Source organism: Telopea speciosissima, chromosome 10, assembly GCF_018873765.1.
Source record: "Telopea speciosissima isolate NSW1024214 ecotype Mountain lineage chromosome 10, Tspe_v1, whole genome shotgun sequence".
Lineage (NCBI taxonomy): Eukaryota > Viridiplantae > Streptophyta > Magnoliopsida > Proteales > Proteaceae > Telopea > Telopea speciosissima.
In genome coordinates, this window is record NC_057925.1 from 49348178 (window position 1) to 49368528 (window position 20351).

The 20351-nt window shown below is 35.3% G+C and overlaps 1 protein-coding gene across 2 annotated transcripts in view; it reads left to right on the plus strand.

Moving 5' to 3' along the window:
* Positions 1 to 13056: 13056 nt before the first annotated feature.
* The window catches only part of LOC122642459 (GBF-interacting protein 1-like), a 29268-nt gene continuing 21973 nt past the window's right edge, over positions 13057 to 20351 (plus strand). For both annotated transcript variants that reach the window (XM_043835944.1, XM_043835945.1), the window contains exons 1-4: positions 13057 to 13511; positions 15484 to 15527; positions 18858 to 18963; positions 20124 to 20256. In XM_043835944.1, coding sequence (XP_043691879.1) covers positions 13352 to 13511; positions 15484 to 15527; positions 18858 to 18963; positions 20124 to 20256 — 443 coding nt within the window. In that variant the 5' untranslated portion in view covers positions 13057 to 13351. The remainder of the gene's footprint in view (positions 13512 to 15483; positions 15528 to 18857; positions 18964 to 20123; positions 20257 to 20351) is intronic.

Consider the following 20351-nt stretch of genomic DNA (forward strand, 5'->3'; position numbering starts at 1 on the left):
CATATTCACTTTAGCAGAAGGCAACCCTCCCTCTCCATTACAATTGATCTCTACATGACCATCTTCATCTCTCCTCAACCTCGCAGCCATAGGATAAAACGACACAAGATCAATCATCGGATTGTCTCTACCTTCTTGGCGATTTCAATTGAGAATCCATGAAAGATGGATTGGTTTCAGATAAAGGAAGGCACCTATAACAGAGACGAAGGAGAAGAATTGGATCACGGTGAGGATTAGGTCGATCTATTCGAAGAAGAACGATGAGGATGAAATGTTGAATAAAAATTTAATTAAATAAAAAAGAAGAAAAAACAAGGAAAAAAAAAAACAATTGGAGTAAAAATTGGGAGAGAGGAGTGGGTGGGTGCTTTAATTTTTTACTATTTTAATGACAAAAATAATAAAAAATAGAAGAGAACGGTAGGTTAAATAGATTAACAGGTTATTTGGTGAAAAAGAAGGGCAATCTGGGTATTTAAAAATATGATGGTAGAAAAAGATGTAAAAGTTTAAAAGCAGGGTAATTTTAGAAAAGAAGTTTAAAATATGACAGTTTTAATAAATATAGGGTAAGTGTAGAATACTGATAGTAATTATCCCATATATACATACATGTGAATTCTTCGGAACCTTCCAGTCCTACCTACAAAACGTAGTTGGGGTGAAACACTAAACTACTTTTACCCTACTTTTCTTTTCATATCCGTTACCCCATTACATTGTGGGACCCACATGGCAGATTATCCCATCCCCTAAATCCTTTTACACAAACGGGCCCAAAATGTTCAAATTCATACAATTTTGCAGCAACTGGATGATATTTCTTGCTTTACAAGAAAACCCCTGTTTGACAATAATGAGACCTCGCCTTCTCCACCACACCCCTTTTAAAAATAAAAAAAGTCCTATCAATTTCGGGGATCTTTATCCTCTCAATTACATTGCCCGTGCTTGACGTCAAGTACATCTAATAGAAGGAGGTAGACCCCACCTCAGGCAGGGGATAGAATAGTCATTTATGCCTCCTCTGTTAGATGTACTTGACGTCAAGTACGGACAGTGTAATTGAGAGGATAAAATTTTCAATTTCAGACCTTGAAAAATCTGTTGTTAAGAAAGTAGGTAATGGTAAAACGATTTATTTCTGGACCAACAGATGGCTCCCTAGGTAATGGTAAAACGATTTATTTCTGGATCGACAGATGGCTCCCTTCTATTTCAGGAAATCTCTCGGCTTTCTCTTCTATTTCTTTGAATACAGACATTTGCCCCCACCCTATTGCAAAATATAGGTTGGATGACTGTTGGAATGTCGATTCCTTGAATCAAGTTTTACCGCCACATATCATTTCTCAATTGTCCTTAATGAACTTCTCTATTGATGAGGATAGTTGGTAGTATACGCCTTCCAAGAAGGGCCTCTTTAACACTAGATTGGCTGCCACTAAGTTGAGTACTAATAAAAAGAATATAAATCCAATTAATAATGCTTGGTGGAATTTTTTTTTGAAATTAAAAATCCATCCGAAATTTAAAATTTTCTTCTGATGTGTTCTGTATGCAGGACTCCCTATCAAGGATGCTCTCTCAAAATGGATTCCGATCGACCCTTCCTGCGCTCTTTGTGGAAATTGTGCTGAGTCATACTGACATTTATTCATATCTTATGATTGGGTTAAGCATCTTTGGGTGGCGGGACCTCTGGGCCTGAGAACTGATTTTTTGGCCTCTCCAAATCTCCAAGAATTATGCCTTTCTATTTTTTTCAACACCAGCTTTGATAAGCAATATTTAATTTGGTTTTTTAGTGTGTTTATTATTACTTGCTACTTTATATGGAACTCCCAAAAGACCGCGTTTTTTGGCACAGAAAAACCTAATCCAATACGGGTTATAAAGTTAATTATGCGATATCTATCTGATATGCAGATTTCCCCTCCCCCTATTACATCCCCTAATGTAAATAATGACCATGATATATTATTACCAATATCAAAATTCTGTGGCTTACCAAAACTAGACTTTCATGTTTTAATCTGTGCAGGCTACTACAGACCCGTAATGAGTACTGCAGGATGGTCTTACATTTTTTTGACAGGAGGAAGATTTACCCTTTTTGTTGCAAGATTCCTGTTAGCTTCTTCAGAACTGGAACTAGCTTTATATAGTATTCGGTCGAGGTTGGATCATGCATTAGTTTTGGGGTTGAAAATTCAAGAAGTATGTTGCTCTCCGTCTATGATCACCGATGTTCTTCCATCTCCAACCATATCCGCCTGGCCTTGGCAGCATATTAAAGACTTGCTATATATTTTTTACTTCTATAGTAACGTTAAGTTTGTCCATTAGGGGGACCCTTTTTGTATAGCTTTAGCTTCAAACTTGGCTCGTCACGCACAAGCCAAGAATACTGTGTATACCTCCTTATATTAACCTTGTTTGTTTAATTTTTTCTCATCGAAAAAAATAAATTCGGTATGACTCTTAAAGGAAAGATGAGGGAAATTGCCCAACAGTCACAGTCTTAGTAGTGGGGCAAAGTAAGAGGTAAGGGAGAGATGGTGTATTTTACAAAATACTCGAAAAAATCACAACTTTTAACTGGGTGTTGCCCAGAGCCCAAATCCTTATCTGAAAGCTTCACATGTAGTTTTGCAATTACATGTGCCATTTGACTTCCATAAATACCTTTTTGTGATGCCATTAAGGCTCTGATTGATTACAAGGGGAAATAGAGTGAAGGGAAGGGAAAATTTTTAAATCTATAAAAGAAATTTGTGTAATCATTACCCCATGTGATTGTATAAACTATTTAAATTTTTTACCATATTTAGTAATGATACATTTTACATGAAATATTTATTTTACATTTTAAACCAAAGGCAATTGGATGCAAAGTAAATTGAAATTTAATAATCAAATATGGAATGATTTGAAGTTAGTGATATTGTCATATGGGGTAATGATTACAAATTTTTTTTTTCTTAAGTACGAAAATTTCACTTCCCTTCCCTTTAATTTCCCTTGCAATCAAACGGAACCTAAAGTGTTTAAAAGGGATTCATGGAAGAAAAAGGACACATGTTGTCACAAAACCATACATAAAGAATCATTACAAACTATGTACATGGACTTTATCCAGACTCAGTCCTTTACTACCATTTTTTAAATCTTTTTTTATTATTTTAGTCATGGTCCTAGAAACCTATACTAAGACACTCCTCCTTGCTTCCAAGGCTCTTGGAATTTTTCTCGAAGCAAACCCTCGAGCTTGATCTAAGATACCCCCACTTATAGGAAACTCAATTCACCTCGTCATGGTTTCCAACCTTCACCTGCTACATTAAACTCTAATGACATCCCCCCCCCCCCCCCCAACCCAAGAAAAAAATAAATAATAAAAGCAGGAGTGGTGTAAGACATTACATGGAAATATGGGAGCATAAAACCAATTCTTTTGGTATTAGAAAAAACTGTTGAAAATTTAAGTCATAAGGGACACTTGGTTAATTTAGGGGTTAATATCATCCCCCTCCCCTCTAAGTTTGCCTAATATTAATCTATTACCCAAGTTTTGAAAAATATCTACCCCTCCCCTACTTTATAAAGATTATATCAACTGTATCCTAACCATTAAAAACGACGTTTAACTGATGACGTGGACAGGTCTAATTTATCTAAGACCCCAAATTACCTTAAATTATTTTAATTTCAATTTTACCCCTCCAATCCCAAAATACCCTTTTTCATCGTTTTTCCCCTCAAAAGCTAAAGGCATTTTTTATTGTTTTTCTCTCAAAATCAAATCCCATTTCATCGTTTTTCCCCAAAAGCCAAAGCCATTTTCATACCTGCAACCCAAAAATGAAGAAATAAACAAAGAAGACGAACAAACGAACTGCCCCCACCTTCTTCTTGTCTCTAACTGCCTGTCCTGTTTCTTCTTCTTCCTCCTCTGCTTCTCGCGTGTCTTCTTCTTCCTCTGGTAGATCCTCTTCTTCTTCGTATTCTTCCGGCAGCAGCGCCAGCACCACCACCATAGCTGCAGCAGTAGCGCTCTCTAATACGCCAGCACCACCATCATAGCAACAGCAGCAGCAACAGCACCACAACACATGCCGTCGATCTTCATCTTCTCTCTGCTACTTTCATCATCTAATTGTAAGCAAAACAGATGAAAAGAAGGGTGTTGCAGGTGCTGGTTGCTCTTTCAAGCCATGCTGTAATTTGTATTTTGCTGCAACTGTTTATAGTTATACATTGGTCTAACTCTATGTTTATAGTTATGCTGTTGGAAACCTGTGTATAGCACAGCTTGATGACTGTATTTTGGAAACAGGAGTACAGCTCCAATAATTGATGATCCTACATCTGAGATGGAAAATGTATTTTCCTTAGTTTTAATGGGTAAAAAGACTTGTCTTTAGCATGGCTTAGAAACAAAGCTTAAGCAGGAATCGTCTTTTAAAGATTGGACTTTTGTTGGCTTAGAAACGAAGCTTAAACATCTGAGATGGAAAATGTATTTTCACTGTTGTTGGCCTTTCTCCCCCTTCTTCAATCTCTCAGCTTCTCTTCTTTGTCCCCCTTCTTCTATCTCTCGATTTGGGTGTTGCAAGGGAGAAGAAAGGCTTTTGTTTTTAACTCTACATAAAAGGGTAATATAGTCTTTTCATAAGTAAGGGAGAAAGACATATGCTTTCAATAGATATTAAAAAGGGTAATTTTGTCTTTACACAAGTTTTTTTTAACACCGTTACATACGTAGGGTATGGTTGATATAATCTTTATAAAGTAGGGGAGGGGGTAGATATTTTTCAAAACTTAGGTATTGGATTGATATTAGGCAAACTTAGAGGAGAGGGGGATGATATTTTCCCTTAATTTAGTGGTAATTTACTCCTTCTAAATGCTAAGGTAACTTATAAGCAAAAAAAAAATACATTGAACATCAAAACTAATAAATGAGGTTAAATCTTGTCATTTCACATGTGTATTATAAAAAAAAATATGATGAACAATGAAACTTTTGATAATGACACAATGACTTGTTATTTTCAAACTATTTTGAATTTTTTTTTTTACCCTTTTTTGTAATAAAACGAGGGACAATAAAAAAAAAGATTACAATCTTCTCAATTCACCACTTTGTGATATCAAAAAGTACTATATATAAATATTACTTTGTGCACCATCAACCTCTTACATAGGCCACCTAATATTGCCGTCCACCCTATCCCAAATGAGCAATTTTAAATATCTATATAGGGTGAGGTGACTTTGTTGTCCCATATCCTTCATTATTCTTAAGTAATTCCTTTAGATAAGTCCAGTTTTTTTTCTTTCTTTTCTAGGTGCAAATTTAGATGAGTTTTTCCATTCTATGATTTTATGAAAAACTAGTGCAGATATATTTCTTAAAAAAAAAAAAAAAAAAAAAAACATATTATCATCCAAAATCCAAATTTAAGAGCCAACCACTAATCAAATGACTTGGTTATACATATTAGTACCCAAAAAATAAATCCAAGGGGAGGGTTCGCATGATCAAGTTTAGAGGTATTAATAGTAGCAGTGAAAACACTATTCTACTTTGACTTAAAACAAATAGGTTTTCTTACCAAAAAAAAAAAAAACAAATAGATGTCATGTTTTTATCCCCACTAAAATATGTTCAAAATTAGATTCCATTAATTCAGGATTTGGGGAAAGGGTTGGGAAACTCAACATAGTTGGAGTTCTAAGGGTGACATTTATTGTGTAGGCCAAATATTTAGAAGGGTTAGGATTGAGATTGTTATGTATACATAATAAAATTCTATTATTTAAATTGGATTCGTTACAGTGATTTCTCGTGGTTGTTCCCTTCAACCAACCCTTGCATTAAATAATCGTAACTCTATTCAAACAATTACGCATTTAAATGTTCAACGTGTGGCTAGCCGTTACATCACATTCTCTGCTACAATGGTTAATGCTCATCAACCTCCACAGTTGATCAATGGTTACATGCCTTCAATTTCATCAGTTACAACATCTCCTAACGGGAATAAGTTACCACAATTTCATCAGTTTCATGCACTAAATGATCATTATGAGGCTTATCAATCCCTGCAAGTAAGGAATGGTTACACTTCCATTACAAGTTGCAATGAGATTCTTCAATCGCTTATGAATCATAATAGTCTTCAATTTCTCAACAATCAAACAACATTAACTGTAATGACACAATTGCCCAATGGTAAGTCAAATGTTGCAGTGTTACAAAGACTCTCTACAAGTAATGTCCCAACGAATATGACCGTTATAACTAATTTGACATTTAGTTTGGAATCATGTATTTTCGTTTTTATTTTAAGGGAGGTAAACAATGTGGTTGACTCCCTAGTTAGGAGGGTCCGATTCTTGACATGTGGAACTGTTTGGCTCACTTCCATTCCATGGTTTCGTAATGTTTGTAATTCAGAATCCATATGTATTACACGTTTTTATTAGTAAAGCATTGTTTACCCAAAAAAAAAAAAAATATGGATTGACAATTTCTCACTCAACACGATCACTTACGAGTCAAGGTTTTTAAGGGAAACTACTTAATAACAATTTGTTTCATCCTTATACATTTTATAGGAAGGGCTCCATCATTTAGATTAGTATTTCTAAGGTAATTTCATTTCTTCAGAATTTAGCATGCTGGAAGGTAAGTAATGGTTCTAATATTTCAATATGGCATGATTTGTGGATTCCTTATTTAAATAATTTTAGAGTTTTTTTCTCTTAATCAATTAATCCATATTATTCATATGTAAATGAATTCATTCATAATGGCCTTGGAATGCTAATTTGATATATTCGTTGTTTCCAAGTAATGTGGCCTCAATTATTCTTCTAATTCCACTTAGTTCTTTTCATTTAAATGATTTATGTTCTGTCCATTTAATAAAACTGATGCATAATGGTTCAAATGTTAATCGGTCTTCTAGGATGTTATGAAATTTTGTATTGTATCTAAAAATTTACCATAAGTTTTGCATGTTCTTATGAAAGGTTTTGGTAGGTGCACTATGCATTAAGAGCAAGATAACATCTTTTTTACATGTTGATTCTTATTGTTGTTTTTGTCAAAGAAAACTAGAAATTGAGTGACACCTTTTCTTATCATGTGATTTTTCTAAAATGATACTAGCAGGAGGTGGACCTTTATCTTAAGGTCTGAATATTTACATTCATCATATCTTTCTTATTTGGTTGTCTTTTATTTTATTTTATTTTATTTTTATCTTTCTTTGTTAAAATTAGAAAAGCAAAGACTTGTCATAATTCTTCCAATTACATTCTACTTTTTTTGGATGAGTTGTAATGTCCTCATTTTTCGTCGGTTAAATCCCATCCCAATGACGTTAATGCATTTTCTCCCTCCTTTAGTTCAGAATGCTCTTTTGTGGGACGTGCAATGTAGATCGAGATTTCGAGTAATTTCTTAATTTTTGGAGTGTTATTGTTGGTGGTTGTATCTCCCTATTGATGGCATTGCCAATGGTGGGGAGATATCTCTACAACTTGTTTGGTTATTGGTTTAGGCTGATTGGCCTTTTGCCTTTGTACCATTCTTTGTTTTTTTTTTTCAATACAAATGATCTTTTAGCGAAAAAAATGCAATTGATAAATAAGTGGATCTATGATCTTAAGCTTCTTCCTATGAGTATTGATATGACCAGATCCTAATATTATTATTAGTATTATTTAACTCGTAAGGGATACCAAAAGTTATCAGATGAGGCATCTTGTTGTAAAACCTAACACGATGCAGAGAATAATGAAAATCGCAAACACAATCACACAATGCGCACAAAGATTTACATGGTTCAGCAAGATTACCTACGTCCACGGTAAGATGAGATTTGTTTCACTATCAATAGAGAATAGGGTTACAGTCGCTCGTTCTTTACACCTCTCTCAAATTTGCAATACAGAGAAAGAACTCTTGTAACAGATTTATAGCGAAACCCTATACAAAAAATTTACCGAAATATCCATATAGTCCTTAAAAAATTTTCCTCAGGGGTTGCCACATAGTAGTTCATCATTAGAAATCAAGATACCAAAACCTCAACACTTGTATCCCCATTTGTGATGGTAATTATGAGCCTAGTATGGTTATTGTAGGACGAGCTTCTATATTCTTGATTAGCTCTCAATTTGCGGTGACATGAATGAATCGTGTTTTGAAGGGAATCCTCAAGAATTATAATTATGGGGATTGTATCAGAGCTTGGAGGGAGTGAAAGAACAAGGGAGGAGATGCATAGCAATATGGATTGATAGTCAGGACTCAGGAGGTGGAAGATTGGCTGATGCGGGGATCGAGTTAATTGAAGGATGGTCATGGGAATATTTTATGATATTTCTCTTTTGTCTATATAATAAAGAAGAATACACAATTGGTATTTTTTGCCCAGAAGTGGGTTGTAGAGGCTAGAATTGATAAGCTCGTAGCTATGGTAAAGGAGGATGTTCAAGACTTTTTTCTTAATGTATAATTTTTAATTCATAAAAGAAGGAAAAAAAAAAGAATAATGAATGACCATTAGTAAATAATATAAAATAAGTAAAAAAATAAATATTAAACCCATTTAAAATACCTTCGTATGAATTAATAACTTAAGTTTCAAAACACTTAAAACAAACATAGGCACCTAGAAAAAATCAAGTAGTTAATAAAACTTATAACTTGTAGGCATAACTTATACTAAATATTATGTTACTCTTCTTTTTGGGAATTGGATTACTAAATTATGGGAGAGATTCATCCACATGAGTACCCCTAAAGAGTTACCTCTTAACATATCATACATCATTTGTCACGTTGGACTGCCAAGTGCGATATTCTTCTTTTTCACTAAGATCACTAGAAAGCCAACGTATCATTATTCCGTTCATAAAAAAAAAAAAACATATCATTATTTCATCAAACCTAAAGTTAGCAACCATAAGGACTTAAACTTCATGAAGGTCATCATAGAGGAAACCCTAAAATTAATGGCTGATCGACGTGTATGAAACCCACTTTCAATGGTCACCAAATAATCAAAGAGAGAGGATGTGATCATCGAGAAATGGAGTTTCGGGGGAGGGGATAAAGTGTTGGATATGTGTCCATCCAAATATTCAAATATAAAAATTTCATTTATGTTTATATTTATTTAGTGTGCGTGATATTTGACGGGCTATGGTTGTTCTTAGGTATTCATCTAAATCGTTCTTGACTAGGGATAAGACTTGACATTCTATTCATATGGTCGTCACACTATGTATTCTTATTAATGACGATTCTAATACACGTGTGTGTGCACATACAATGTGTGTGCATTGAACTAGATCATGAGAGAGTGAATTTGTCACTACCAGTTGATGATGAACAAGATTCTTGTTAGTAAAATTCGATTGGTCCCTTGATCTGAGAGGTTCTTGTCATTGTGATTACACGTAATGGATTTTGGCGCATCAATGGTTAATGTCTTCCTAACTATATATCGGTGTACTAGATTTACTTTATTTGATCATGAATGAGAGAGGCGCCTAACACAAAATCCATTGTCCTATTGGGGAATATCGAGGAGAGAGAATGTCTGTGTATAATTGGACAAAAATCTGGATAATGTAACACTCTTGTAAAGGTGTTTATAATTTGTTTTTTAAACTAATTTTATTAATTAATAAAGTTATTAAAACTTTTAAAAAATATTTTCATCCAATCACTGATACAAAATATTTGTACTAGCATGTTCGATGGACTGGGGTTTGGCAATAGTAAATTTAAATCTTCTATAGTCAATTATGTGATAATGTGATATTGTATAGTGGATGAACTAATATGTGATTAATTGGATTAAGTTGCAAATTTCTACTACTTTGGGGAGTGAATGTTATTGATTTATCCAATATATATCTAAATAATATCGCTAATAAAACTAATAGATATTATTAAAATTTTGGATCATCTATGATACACAATGAGATCGTACCCCTTCCCATTTTGGAGCAAACAAGAACACTTACCATATTTTTCTTTACCAAAAAAAGAACACTTGTCATATTAGGGAATGACCAACTTGCTTATTATGAGATTTAGAATTCCAAACACACACAAATTAGGTAGCCACTTTTAGTAGGGCAAACCTAATTTTATAAAAGCGAGGGAGGAGAGGGTGATCCCCATGATTTGGCTTCTCCCCTCTCTCTCTCTCTCTCCTTGCCCTCTTTTTTGTTGGTGATTATTTTTTGGTGAAACCCTTGAGTGTGAAAGTGTGTAATTCCTACAAAGGCTTTGGATTGCTTGAGTGAGGCAGAGCTAAGATTGCATGGAGAAGCTAGAGTCTCATATAATTGTTTCTTCCCCTGTAAAGTTTTGTATGTAGAAAGCTTCAAATGCAAGAGGACATCGATCCAATCTTCCACTGCGTCAGTTGTCTTCCACATGTATCCTTACATTTTAATGGATGATGGATGTCATTCCAATGAAGAGACTTATACCACGAGGTATCCATGAAGACAACTTGTTTTTTTTTTCCTTCATGGGTTATTCGAATATAAAACTTTTCACCTTAAAATTTTTTTTAATCAAAAGTTACTATTATGAGTTGAATGAAAAAAATGGCATTAGTAGTTTACACATTACACTAGGGTTTAGAAGCGATAATATACAAGTCAATTACACATAAACACTTCATTGACTGAATCAGAAATTGTATTTTAGAATGAGTTGACTTTGGTTAGCGTCTCCTCTTTTCTAGCTTGTTTTAATGAAGGCATGTCTTCGGGTTGGATAGGGGCTCTCCTCTTCTTCTTAGGCCTGTCTAAGAGGGGAGGGGAGGGGCTGCCTTTTTCTGTATATTCTTCCCCATTTTTTTCTTCTATACATTCATACTTGCCTATAAAAAAAAAAAAAAAAAAAAAATCTCATCCACTAAATCTCGAATCTACACAGTGAGATTTGTTTTTCATTATTGCCACATTGCGTCATACATTAATTGTACATTATTTGCTTAAATTAATGCTTATCAATATTACATAGGCCTATATACCTTGTTACAATTTACAACAACAACAACTTAGCCTTATCCCAGTTAAATGGAACCGGCTACATAGATCCTTACCCTCCAATCTACTATATGCATATACCTTATTGCATGTATTAAAATGATTATTATTATTATTAAATTTATAAGTATGGTTATTTGGTAATAACAATAATTGTATTCCATTATTAAGATGTGATACTTCATTGTATTATACTACTTTTCCTCCTCCTAATATACATGGTAATACTCGATTAACTATTTCTTCTTAAATCAATACTTTCAATTTAATTTTACCAACCTCGCAACATAAGCATGTGTGTGTTAGAGAAAGGGTTTTCTTAAAAAGGTGAGAGACAAAGGGTGATGCTTCACAAATCTGTTTTTTCATAAAGTATGTATAAAAAAATAATGAAGATGCAATCATGCATCTAATTAGCCAATCTTGCTTCACTAACATGATTTTTTGTCAAAGACAAACTCAATTTCTGGATGGATTTATTATTATATGTATCAGTAAACTAGAGTAATAGACCAATCACATTGCTAATATGTGTTGTAATCACTAAAACTTTAGTTGAGTGGGTATGGCTATAGTTGAAGTGCTAGCTCTTGAAACATAAAAGGATGGATCTAAAGGGTAAAAAATGTAATTTTAATGGGAACCTATAAGTTACAAGGAAATATAATTATTGTTTATTAAAGGCAAAAGCTTAGATTGACTTGCTTGGAGAGGTTTTCTAAGTGGGCCAGCTATTTCCAATGTGTGGAGAGGTGATCCATATTAATGGGAGGTTCATGGAATAGTTTAGATGGTCTCATGTCAAATAACACATTCAATTTCAATCAATTACCTCATGTCCATCAATGCTCCATATATCTCTCATAAATCATTTTTGGTATGCACCCACTTAATAGTTCTTAATTTTTATAGGGACATGTTTTTGTACATGCCCATGTATGATACACGATTGTATTTTCAACCATTGGATGAGCATGATCATGTACAATACACAGCTTCTCATCCCCATCAAACGGTTGAATATATGAAACCTTTTGCCATTTATATATATATATATGAGAAAATTTTCTTTGTACATAAAGATTTTTTTTTAAATAATTGAATAAAAAAAGTTTAAAAAAAAAAAAATTAAGGGAGAACGTTCTTGTGCCGCAGCGCAGCCTGCGCCCAGGCCCACAGCACCCCTAATTTATCTCTTCCAAACTGAAACAATGGTCTATCATAAATGATACTTTTTTCAAACTACCATTGGTGTGGAGTATAAATTCCTCTCCCTGTCCCTCTCTCTTTTTATATATTGATTTTGTTAGTTAATCAACTTTGATTGGGATGGGGAAGCACCTCTTGACGTGGTGGTGGTTGCCAGTGCAACAAAACCCTAGCCTATGTCCAAGGACAGATCACATGTTCGATTCTTCCCCATTATATGTATAACATCCTGTTATTCCCTTTCCCCTTGCCTTCCTACTCCCCGGATTGGAACCTTTCCATTGAGTGGATAGCCCAATAAGGCATTTGACGGCACTGTTGGGACGTGTGCGGCACAACCCAACCGTCAAATGTCTCATTAGACATTCATTGGGTGGGATGCTCATTGGAGAGGATCCAAATCTTCTACACCCCCCCATCTTGGTTGTTCTTCCTTGAGTGAGTTACCAATCCTTATTGGCCTATAGACCCTTATAGAAATTGTTCAGATTTTACTTTTTGGGATGAAAGTATGAAACTCAACACAAGAATTGGGAGATATTGCATGTCCAACCATACTCAAAATTACAGTTCTTTAAGGCCTGTCACGTGGCAGAATTAAGGCCACTAAATAACCCTCTAGAGTCTAGACAGACCTGTCTAAAAGCACCTTAATTTTAATGAAAATTGTAATTATAAAAGGAAAGAGAGAGTGTAGAATAGGGTACGTACTCCGTAGCGACAGTATATGAGATGAATTACTATGTATCGCTACTCTAAACAGTAAACACTCTGGGAGGGGCAATCGCCATTCTCGCAAGTCAATTCTTTCTCTTTCTCTCTTTCTCTCTTTCTCTCTTTCTCTCTTTCTCTCTCTTCTTCTACTTCGTTTACAAATCAATTCAAAACCCCCCAAATCCTCTATCCTCGTTCCATTATTTCTCCAAAGACTCGTCTTCCGCTTTTCTTCTTTCTCTGTTCTTTTGTTTCGTTTGCTTTCGTTTTCCCCCCCCTTCCCTTTTTCTCCTTCCTTCAAGCTCTATCTTTCCATCTTCTTGTAAACATGACTAGCGGTTTTAGGGTTTCAATTCCTAACAATGTTCGTAAAACGATCCAAAATATCAAAGAGATCGCTGGGAACCATAGCGACGAGGAGATATATACAATGCTCAAGGAGTGCTCAATGGATCCCAATGAAACTGCTCAGAAACTATTGCTTCAAGGTATTGCTTCTTCGATTTACTTCTCATTTGTTGGCGGGTTTCTTTACTTAGTTCGATCCTGATTTTGTTTTCTTCTGGGTTGCGATCCATGGGGTTCTTTTGAGTTGAGATTTGATTTGGGAAATATTTGGCGTTTGGGTTGCGTAAATTTTAGTATGGTATGAGGGGATTTGATTGCACTACAGTGTTTGATTTAAGTTATGTAAGGTTGGCTTAGCTCTTGTTTGTCTTTCATCTACCATTTCTTTCCCTACTTTCTGGTACAGTTAGTTTTTCTTGGACCACAAAATGGGGTTTTGTCCGCCTAAAATGTTCCTAGTCCAGGGCTTGCATTTTAGTCTAATGGTTCTAATCCAAATCTGATTCGTTGTCTGTGCTTAGGGGGGATTGGCGCTCCGGGTGTCAAGTCCAAGTTTTCATCGTCTTTTTCTCTTTATTTTTCAGTTCTGTTTTTTTTTTGGGGGTAGGAATTCGATTAATTTGAATTACATGTAGTTCCTTTTTTTTTCCTCTTTAAATGCTCACCCTACGGATGAAGCATGGAAGAGGATAGGATAGTGTCATTTTCTCTCCAAAAAATCAGTACTTCTTTCCACTTCCCACTCGATTCATCATAGAACTGGGGTAAAAACAAGGTGATTTGGAGATTATAGTGGAGTGCTACTGATGCTGCTTCAAAAGATTCTGACTTTCTATGCCTTTGGGCATTAGTAGCACGGTGAAGATTTATTACAACCAGTTATTGGACCAGAAGGTGGTCTGGAGTTTCTTATAGAACACCTTTTTTTTTTTTATCAGATGGGACTGGATGTTGGGATCCAGATTGAATAACAAGTGCTATGGGACAATAGAAGTGGAGTTCCCATGGAAGTTCTGTGTAGTTGGTGGTCTGTCCGTGTATCATTATCGCACTTTGTTGTTTTGGTCCTTTAGTTTCCCTTAGCTCAGGAAAATAGAGGGGAATATATATATCACAAAAGGGTTGGTTTTGGGGGTGGGGGTTGTCTCGTAACAGTGATGGGCATGAACAGTTGATATTGGGTTTCCAGTGAATTTTGATGATCATAATCAGGATTTATTTGTAGGTCTCTTTAATTGGTTCTCAGGTTATTATTGAATTAACTGTGTCAATGTGAATTTTGTGACTGTCTCGTTAAGAAGTCTTTGGACTACCATGATGTCTCTTTGATCAATTCTGTGGTTGAGTCAATGTTTGTTTTCTTTTTCAAGATTTTGGTAGGCTATGAAAGTGGATTTTTTTTTGGTCTTCCTATTAACATGGTACTTGGTCAGTTAGCCACCCCCTTTTTAGTGTGATATGTGTTGCAGGTTTTTGTTTGTTCGTTAGTTTTGAATCTGATGAAACCAAGAATATGTTTAGTACTGGTTTGCTGCTACTGAGACTTAGAGAAAAAGATCTGTTCTTTGGATGGTATAAATAAGGTTAAGGTAGTTTTATATTTATTCATGATTGAAAACCCTTCTTTACTTTCGTGATTACCTTTAAGTCCTCTGTAGTCATGTTCTTAGCTTAAGTAAAGGCTCTCCTAGTATGCTTTTGCTAATGATTTGGTGTTGTTAACAAGCGCAAATAAGTTTGAGTAGGTTCTCCTAATGCACATTTTTAGCAATAATGTGAGTTGAAAATAGATGCAAAGAGGTGATTAATGTGGTTCATGACTTCACGTTGTAATGCTAGGATAACAGTCATCATCTTTTATTAGCGGGTTACATAACTTGCTTTTATCTTCTTGTTACACATTTTCAATGAATTCATGGTTCTATTTCAAACTGCGGAACCTCTTTCCTTCTTTCTAACTATTTCCTCATATTGTGCGGTTTGTGCCTTTTTGTTTCTATTTACCTTTCTCTTTACGAATAAAAAATGTTATGAATACTTGGGAAGTTGGGATTCACTTTCTATATTTTATATGCTTAATAAATTCTGAACTTGTATTCTTTGGTTCAACAGATACATTTCATGAGGTCAGAAGGAAGCGTGACAAGAGAAAAGAGGTGAGTTTTTCTTTGAGTTGATAAAACCAAGTTTTAAAATCTTGTTTCGTTTCAGTGTTTCGGTCTGACCGAAATATCCGAAATACTCAAAATTTCGGATATTTTGACCGAAATTTTGTATTTTTCCTGCAAGATTTCGGTTGGTCATTTTGGTGGGTTTTAGGCCAAATTGAGGCCTGAAACTTCATGGAAACCCTATCTTAGGCTATATAAATAAACACATGTAAGTGTTCAAATTGCAAAAATAGTTTGTTTAAGACTTCAAATACTAGAGGACATTATAATTAATAAGCAGATTAAGCAAGTAAATTATCTAGGAAACAGAAAATCAATGACTTATATGTCATAATATTAAGTACAATAACAGGATGACATCAATATCCTAATACAAGTCAACTAGTCATCAAGTGATGCAAATGTCTACTAATCATAATTACTACGCCATCCAGGATCGACCCCACTCATAGTCCGATGGAGCCGACACAGAAAAAAATAGTGGAAAGGCTTCACTGATGTGCTAAGAAGGTGAGGTTGTAGATCGGCCTCCGGTGTCTGACATATAATTTATTCATAACTAACCAACATGTATTGATCATATTTTTTTTCAAAAAAACATTTTTGGAGAAAATGGTTTTACCTGAAATAGTGGAAAGGCTTCACTGATGTGCTAAGAAGGTTCAGTATTGTGTTTCCTAAGTGATTCCGGCGTAGATGTGGCGAAGATTCGAAGAAGAAGTCACAGATCACAAAAAACAAGTGAAAGAGGAAGAAATGGGGGGAAAAAACTGGTCTTGTGAGCTCATTTTGACCGAGACTAACGAGACCCTGTACTTTTATAAAGTGAGTTTGTAACATCGTGCCAAAATTTTGGCGAGATGTTACAAATAGTCGAAATTTCGACATATGTCCAAAATTGTGACCGAAATTATGACTTTTTTCAATTCAAAGTGTCATCTCGTTTCGGCTCGACCGAAATACTCGAAATTTCTGAGATATCGACTGAGACGAAACAAGATTTTGTACTATGGATAAAACCCATTTCATTTTTAATTTCTTGTTGCAGTTTTATTCATCAAATAAAACACAATATCTGTAATCGACTTCAGGAGTTTTTCCATATAAAATGACCTTGCTTTTGATTAGTCTTTGAAGTATAGATTTGTGCATTGAATATCTCACTGGTTGTATTTGTTTCAAGGGTTTGAGTGTTAACATTCTGCTGGCTGTATTGAAAAGTAAAGACCTTACTAGGTTCTATTAGAGGTTGCGTTTGATGAATATTGTTCTAAATACTGCTTGATCCAGGATATGCAGCTTCTATGGGATTCCTGAATCTGTCTAGTCTTTAGCTAATTTCATGGGCAAGGGAAATTTTTTCCTTGCTGCTGTATTTTGTCCAGCTTTTACACTCAATGAGTTAGATTTCAATGTCACATATGACCAAAATCAGAATATTTTGGGTTATTCAGGTCAATATTTCATGGGCTGTGGTTGAAATTACTGGCCTTCTCTTAATTATGACGGGTCAATTTCGATGAAATCACTGAATTATTTCTCGTTCAAGGCTCCATCGGATCTGACTTTTAGTTGGTGGGTGTTTTGAAGTGAGATCTGCGGACATCTGAACTGGCTATGGAGATACCAATATCAGTTGTTTTACTTCAGATATGTTAGAACTTAGAAGTTGAACATAAGTTGAAAAGTTATGTGGGTACTGTCAACTATTTGGTCAGCTTCTGTCGCTTATTAATGTAGCCCTAGATCTGTAGGAGACCAACTAGGAGCCAAATCAACCAGGATTTGTTATGAACAGGTGATTCGGCTAGGTCAAAAAATAGGTTTTTGGTGAAATTAGGGTTAGGGTTTGATGTATGGGTTATTTCAAGTTATGGTAGGGGAGTCTATCAGTGAAGGTCCTAAGATGTTTTGATGGATGGAAGTGGGTATACTTGAATTAATAGCAATATAGGTTTAGGGTTTCAGGTTTTGGAAAAGAGGAAAATAATGGAATTTAGGGTTTTGGCTGGTCAGAAGTGGACCTGCTTTGGATCGAGTGTGTAGGGGAGGAAGAGGGATACTGGTCCTAGTATGGGCTGAATGGATGGATGGTTAGGTCTGGGAAATTTAGGATATGAGAAACTTGAAAATAACAAGGGAGAAAGCTAGGATTGGGGTTGTAGAGGATTAGGAGAAGAAGAATGGGGATGGGGATTCTTCCAACTTACTTGTAATTGCAGAAACTCTCCGGCAGCAGCTTGTTGGAAGTTGAAACTTGAAGATTAGATCAAACACCAATTCCACCAACGAACCACCTGGGCTTCCCACTGCAAGGTGTCAATCGGATCAAAGTCAAACACATATCCCGCCAGCCTTGATCAAACACAAGACAAAAATCTTCAATGGAGAAGAAGAGCAGCAAAAGCTTTTCATTAATATCAAAATTCGTGTTTCAAATTTGCCCCCCATACAACCTTATATAAAAGACTCAAAAATAGACTCCTACACAAAAAAGGAAAGGCCTAATTCAATCTTTAACTTATTAAGTAACTTAAACTGACTAGGAAACTGAAATAGATTCAAAACATAGTACTAATTCAGCCCCACTAAACACTTCAAAGAAAACTACTAAAATCACTTAAATTGAACTATTGGTTGAACCGGTTCAATTTATGAACAAAAACACCAAAATAAAACTAAGTATGGAGCTAAAACAACTAATCCCGTATGCAACCTAATTACCCATATTTTAGGCCCATAAAAGTGGCTTATTACATAGAAAACCCATAGGATCAAAGTCCCGACATGTATATAACCCAACCTTAAACTTATTCCTAAGCAAAGAAGTCCAGTTTGGTGATAAATCTGCATCACTTATGCTTTTATTGTTGCTTACAGGATAGGAAGGTGGCTCAATTGTAGGGATTAGGGGAACATAGTAATGCTTTTAAAAGATTTGATGTCAACGAACAAGTGTAGTGATGATTAGATATATAATTGAATTCATGAAGTTGTGGGGGGATGTAATAATTTTGACAGGAAAAGAAGTGAGATTTAGGATGGTTTTGTCCTTGAAATTTAAAATTGAAGTGAGATTTAGGATGGTTTTGTCCTTGGAATTTAAAATTATAAGGCATTCATTTGTTGGTTATGACCATGTGATGCAGATATTGCATTTTTACATTTCATAATGTCCTATTATCCGAGTCATGTGGAGTTTATGCTTAAACTTTCCTTTCAATTATGGTTTTCTGTGATGTACTGTTATTTTGTATTTTTCTTTTCCATTTGTTCAATTGGTTGATATTCCTCTACTTCTTTATTTTCTTGTAGAATCTGAACAACAGAGACGCTTCAGATTCTAGATGGAAACCAGGCTTGCAGGGGAGAGCGGGTAGGGGTGGTCGTGGAAACTATTCTCCCCGTTATGTTTCACATGGTATGAATCTAACTTCAACTTTACTTTGTCAAGCAATTGCAGCACTTCATTACTACTGGCACGTTATCGATTTTTCACGCCCAAATATTTACTTCTACACTTCAAACCATTTCTTGCAAGTCTTTCAAGGGTAACAATGGTACTATTTAACTATGTGACTATTGTGTCTCGTGTATTTGTTCAAGCTGTGTATTTGCCTTGAGACCCTTACCAAGGCAGTGATAAAAGGTTCAAACCTTGAAGTATTGTTCTCATCTTAAGGCTCTTGTTACCCTTCTGTGGTTGGTGTTTCGTAGGAGGTTATTGTCTAGCAATTGGCTTCAAGGTCGTTCTTCTGATATCTTTTTCTTTTGGTGTGTTTTTTGTTTTATACTTTATTCAAACTACCAGTTTCTGTTGTGCTTTACATACATACATGGTGTTTCTAAAACACTAGATGGAGGGTTTGGATTCAAGCTTACATGTTGCACATTAGGTGGACGGCAAGTAACCACATGTTTGTTGCATCATCTCCTATTCAGCTTGGTGCCTATTCAGTTGGTGGTCTGGATATTAATCTGGACAAACTAGTTAAAAACCTTTGTCCTATCTGTGTGAACACATGTTCTAATCTGATTCCAACACAAGGGAAATAGAATGGCGCAAAACCAAAGTGATATTGGGAAACAGGAGCCAAGACTCGGGAAGTTACCACACGGAGTGGAAGCAGAGCCTTCTATTAGGTGTTGGGTTGTCTCTTCTATTTTCATTAAAAGAGCATCCCAGTGCACAAGGCTCCCACTACTGCAGAGTCCAAGTCTCTAAGAGGGGGCAAATGTACGCAGCCTTACCCCCTGCCTCTACTATTTTTATTGTCTCAACAAAATTTTTATTCAGTTTCCCATGTGTTTAAATGACTGAGTTTGAAGTTTAAGCTTTAGGCCTTATGGCCTACTCTTTATGCATCAGAAGCTACGTGCCTCATCTCATCTTTGTTCCTTTGTTCTTCATAGCACAGCAAGTTTTATATTCCTAAAGGGTCTGGATATTTAAATTGATGGTGATGTTGGAAACCTGCCTCACTACACTTATTACAAATGTTTTTATGATGCACTTTCAGTGTTTGTTATGTATAATATTAAATTGTTCACTTTTTTTTTCTGCCTTGTCTGTCTTGGCAGATGCTGGTGGTGGGAGGAATACTGTGGCCGGAAAAGAAAATGGAGTCAATCAAGGCACTGAGAGAGGTGTGACACCTTCTTCTTTGCCAGCATCTCAGGATACAGAAAATAAAGCAACGGCTCCTGTGTCAAGGTGACTTGTTGTTCACTTAATATTTTGTTGCTTCCTTGTACTCCAATCCTATTGTGTTGTGTTTTATGGATTTTACTGACATATTTTTTTTTCCA